Genomic DNA, 5,154 nt, shown 5'->3' with positions numbered 1-5,154 from the left:
GAACCCATTTATTCTCAGCCATTTACATTACATGAAATGCTTTATCAATTATTTACCTAGTAAATAGTGAACTATTTTCTTTTTTAGATAGGCAACTTATTGGCAACTCTTCTGTTACCAGTATTACAGAATAAAATACTGCATACTAATCTTTACAGCTGTATCTGAAGGTCTGATTATTTTATTCATTTAAGTTCTTTCAGGATCATGCAGTCTTTTGGTAATGGCTTTAACCCAATCATGACAAGTGGTCATGATTATTTGCTTGGTTGCTTGTTTTATGTGCTTGTGTATAAGTTTGCATACACATGACAACTTTTATAGCTAAAGGATTTGGCTTTGGCTTTAGGCTATATATTCCCCACTTAACCCCATAACTAGAAGACAGTACATTATATTCAGCTATTAGCTACATGGTTATGATGATGCCCCTCTTGTGTTACTCCTATTTTTCCTTATATTTAAAAAAGAATAGTGAAATGTCTTATGAGAATTAAATAATTAACCTGACTTCTTTCTTCCCTTTCAAGGTTTTTCCTTGTGAATTCCGCAGACCGTGTCATTCGTGTTTATGATGCAAAGAAAGTCCTGAGGTGTGGCAAAGATGACGATCCGGAACCTATACAGAAATTACAGGATTTAGTTAACAAGTAAGGGTTGTTGATTTGATTTTTATTTCTTCTTATTTTTCTGTGTGTGTGTGTGTGTGTGTGTTTTATTATGATAATATACACTAGTCCAGGATCTTATTGTTATTGAATTAATTGCTCTTGTCAATTAATTTTCTTTTTTATTATTATTGTTTATATATCATTAAATGGAAAATTGTTATTGTTACGTTTTTTTTTTTTTTTTTTTCCAATCAGTAGTAAGGCTACTTATTTATCTTTTTCACATTTCCTTTTTCTTCTTTTGTGTTCTTGTAAAAGGCCTCAAAGTTTTGAAGACTCTGCTGGCCTTTTCTAAAATTTGAGAACATGTAATTTAAGGGATTTGTTTTTTGTTTTATATCTGGCAACCTTTGCAGTTTCCTGAATCAATATGTGGGTTTTGGGAACTATGCTTAGCAACATCTGCACAGATCTTTTTAGTATTAATAATTTCAGTCTGCAAATCAGATACATTTAATAAAAAGGAAGGTCTGAGAAAATGTTGTAGGTACCAGGAAACACTATGATTATTTTGCATCTTTTCTCTTTGTGTTACAGCCTTTACAATGCAGTTCTGTGATTTTCAAATGCTGAAAAAAGCTACACTAATTGGCATCTGTTGGTAACTGGAGATGATGTCATAGATACCTCTTAGTATTTGTAAACGGATATATATTCTACTAACTTTACAATCCCCACTAATCTCTATAGAAATCTCTCAACCACCTACACTTGACATATTTTGTTGTCTAAGCAATCTGATGGCTAAAGGTAAATTCCAAACCGTTTTCCAGAACCATGTGGAAGAAATGCTGCTTCTCGGGAGATGGCGAATATATCTGTGCAGGCTCCGCTAGACAGCACTCCCTGTACATATGGGAACGCAGCGTGGGAAACCTGGTTAAGATCTTGCACGGCACTAAGGGAGAAATGCTTCTTGATGTTGTGGTGAGTTTGGGGATAAACTTATGTTGCCATTTTTGCAGGAACTTCTTTTTCCAAGGGGCATGGGAAAATGCTGAGTTGTATCTGGTAAATGCTTAGTTTTGCCACATAATGCACCCCAAAGAAAATCAAAGCAAATAGAAGATGGATCAATAAAGAAAGTGTTGAAGGGGAATGGGAGAGTGAGCCAGAAAACAGAATTGTTTTGTTACTAGGTTGAGAAAAGAAAAGAACTTTTATGATTATTATGTTGATTTCTTTAGTTACCTTTCATTCCCTTTCCCTTATCAGTTTATTTTTTACCTACTTGATATTTTTCTTCTAAATTTTTGTAACATTTTTTCAAAGCTTTTCACCTTTACCCCTAGCTTGCTGGAATATGATGAATTATGGAATTCTGAAGAAAAATCAATGTATGAACACTGATCATAATGAGTCTACAGACTAAAGTTTGTTTTGAAGAAGATTTTTTTTTTATTTTTTTTTTATAAGGTTGCATTGGAATATGTTATTATTGAATACAAGCAAGCATTCAGCATAAACCCCCCAGAATCTACAAACCTGCTACTCTTCACATTCCCTGCCCCATAGAGGTAGTGGATTATGGTCCAAATGCCAATCAAGAGCTAGAATGGAAGCCGCCTTTCACTTTACATTAAAGGAAGATTTTTTTATGAATAATTACAAAGCGGAAAAGATGAGTTATGATCGTGTTTGCTGTTATTACTATTATTATTATTATTTCTATTATTATTGTTTGTTATTATTATTATTTCTTTGGATTACCCCGGGCTTAGACCTCAGTCCTCGCCTCAACTAATTTTGCATGATCTTTTCTTCTCCTTTCCTTTTCTTTCTCTTCTTCAGTCCACACACTAAAGCATGAGAGCCGTGCCAAAAGGATGAAAGACTGGCTTTGTCACTTTTGAACGGCCTTCGTACTCTGTTTGCTATTTCCTCTTTACCCTTTATCACTACCATACTAACAGCACTTTACAACCTTTGAGATCTAACAAATTTGATTCTAATCATTAACTCATTTTTAAAGGTACAATAGTTTATCATAGGGCTATATGACCTTTCCTTACATTGCCCCCAAGCCTCACCCTATTGCTATATTTTGGATACGCCACATATGACCTTAGATGTCGATGCGGCAGAAAATTTTCAATAGATAAATAAAATATTGTTATTGTTAGCTATTATATTTAGTTTTGTTAGCATTATCTGTATTTTTTACACTTATGTTAATTATTATTTTTACAATTATTATTATAATCTTTATAATTATTACTAATAACAATGAATAATTAATGTTTTTTTTTTCATCTTGTGTATTTAGAAAAACCTTAGCTAGATTATCTCTTTCCCTCAAACTCTAGTGGCATCCAGTGCGACCAATCTTGGCCTCCATCAGCTCTGGGGTGGTATCTGTGTGGTCGCAGAACCAGGTGGAAAACTGGTCAGCCTTTGCCCCTGACTTCAAGGAGCTCGATGAGAATGTAGAGTATGAGGAGAGGGAGTCAGAATTCGACCAGAGCGACGAGGACAAAAGCGTTGAGATGAGCCAGGAAAAGAAGGAAGAGGATATTGAGGTAAGAAATGATGATGGCAAAGGGCTTTGTAGATAAAATATTGAGGATTTTTTTTTTTTTTTTTTCCTGTTCTTTTTTTCATTATACAAAATATTCTTCCGGAAATTTTTACCTTTCTCTCCTCTCCACACACATGCATGACACACCGAGTTCAGTAGATACATTCATAACATCACCTCACAAGAACCCTATTCTCTCCCTTCCTTCTCCCAAGGTGGATGTCACAGCGATAGAACCAGTAGCAGCCTTTTGCAGCTCAGATGAGGAAGATGACAGCAGCACCCTCCTGTACCTCCCAATCTCACCGGAGATCGAAGAGCCCGAGGAAGGTTGGGGACCAGAGGGGGCACCTAATGAGGACCTAAACAGTAAGCGCTCGGGTGACAGCAAGGAGAACGTATCCCCGAAGAAGAAGAGACCCAAGACCTTCGACGTTTCCCTAGAGAATGCACCCACAGATGGTTGGTTTTGTCGCTTATTTCACTCTCTTTTTTCCTTTCTCGTCTGTCTCTCTTTCAGAAACTGAAACTCAGCTTACTATGAGGACTGCCAGTTTATTTGGCCACATTAATTTTGAATTATATCATAGCAACAGATTTTTAATGCGTTCTGTTTTTAAATTTTCTTTGCCTGTTGAGAATGTTATTTATTGATTTAAATTTATGGCTATTTCAGCTCTCTCAACTTTTTTTTTTTTCTCTCTCTCACCTCACAGAAGTACACCCCTTGGCAAGCAACAGACCGAAGGACAAGCAAATGGCAGGGAATAAGAAGGGAAGAAATAACTCAAAAGGAGACTCCAAGAAGGATAGAAAAAAACATTAGGATAACTTCTTTGCGTAATTGATATTTTTTTTTTTTTTTTTTTCTTGTACTATAAGTTTCTATAAATTTTATTTTTCTTCTTAGCAGGGGTAAATATTTTCCATGAAGTGCAAATAAACAGAAACATTAATACTATTACTTCTCTGAATATTTTGTTCCCTTTTTACAGTTTTGTAAATGTGTATATAATCTTTCCTTTTTTTCATAATTGCCGATGAGAAAATGGGAAAAACTTCAGAAATTGTCTATACTGTCAAGTCATTTTCCTAAACTATTCTTAATGTAAATGTTTCAATTCACATAAACAATTTTTTTCTTCTTCTTTCATACTCTTATTTTCATTTCCATTTTGTCTTATAGTCACAGGAGGGAATATAAAATTCCTAGAAGTAAATAAAAACAAACAGAAGAGACCATTCACAGCCACAGCAACTGTATGTATTAGATTTAAGACAACAGAATTACAGGAATAACTGGTAGAATTCAGGTTTCTCGTCACTTTTAATTATCCTTTTATACCAGGAAATACAAACGACCGGTGTCATAGTCAATGCCAAGAGTTCTAGTCACTGTACCTGAATCAACCCGACTAGAAAGCCTTGGCAATTGTGAAATAAAAAAATGCAGTCGTAGGGTAAGCTTGCCAAGAGTGAATGCTGTGTACATTTCGTCTTTTCTCTGTAGGTAATGCAGATCATTTTAATACAATATGGAAAGAATTTGTGTTTCATTTCATATATAAGATCCAAGAATATTCCTTCGTTCAAATATATTATTAGAAACCACCTCTCTAATCCCTTGAACTTTGTTGTCGTGGGGGGCTTGTGAGATGGAGACTGGGACTAAGGTAGGGGACCTTCCTTGCCTTGGACCCCTTCTACTGTCCACTTCGTAAAATGTGAGAGCCGTACTGAAAGGCTGACCTTATGTCAGTCATAAATGGCCTATGGGAGCCATGGGCATGGTATTCCCTTAGTTAACTGCATAGCCCTTACTCCTTATGGGGTAGACATTTCTTTTCCCCACTGACTTCAGGGTCGTCACGGCCAATAATGAATTCTTTCTCTTATTAGCCTACCTGAATTTGATTTTGTTACTTTCCTGACCCCTGCCTCTCCCCTTTGACCACAGCTCTGACC

The 5,154-nt window shown here is 35.7% G+C and overlaps 1 protein-coding gene across 1 annotated transcript in view; it reads left to right on the top strand.

Moving 5' to 3' along the window:
• The window catches only part of Rbbp5 (retinoblastoma binding protein 5), a 12,206-nt gene extending 7,472 nt beyond the window's left edge, over nucleotides 1–4,734 (top strand). Inside the window, exons 6-10 of the mRNA XM_027362860.2 lie at nucleotides 531–650; nucleotides 1,445–1,598; nucleotides 2,978–3,190; nucleotides 3,405–3,651; nucleotides 3,906–4,734. Of these exons, the coding sequence (XP_027218661.1) occupies nucleotides 531–650; nucleotides 1,445–1,598; nucleotides 2,978–3,190; nucleotides 3,405–3,651; nucleotides 3,906–4,015 (844 nt within the window). The 3' untranslated portion in view covers nucleotides 4,016–4,734. The remainder of the gene's footprint in view (nucleotides 1–530; nucleotides 651–1,444; nucleotides 1,599–2,977; nucleotides 3,191–3,404; nucleotides 3,652–3,905) is intronic.
• The last annotated feature ends 420 nt before the right edge of the window (nucleotides 4,735–5,154 follow it).

Source organism: Penaeus vannamei, chromosome 43, assembly GCF_042767895.1.
Source record: "Penaeus vannamei isolate JL-2024 chromosome 43, ASM4276789v1, whole genome shotgun sequence".
Lineage (NCBI taxonomy): Eukaryota > Metazoa > Arthropoda > Malacostraca > Decapoda > Penaeidae > Penaeus > Penaeus vannamei.
This window is presented reverse-complemented; position numbering and strand designations above follow the sequence as displayed.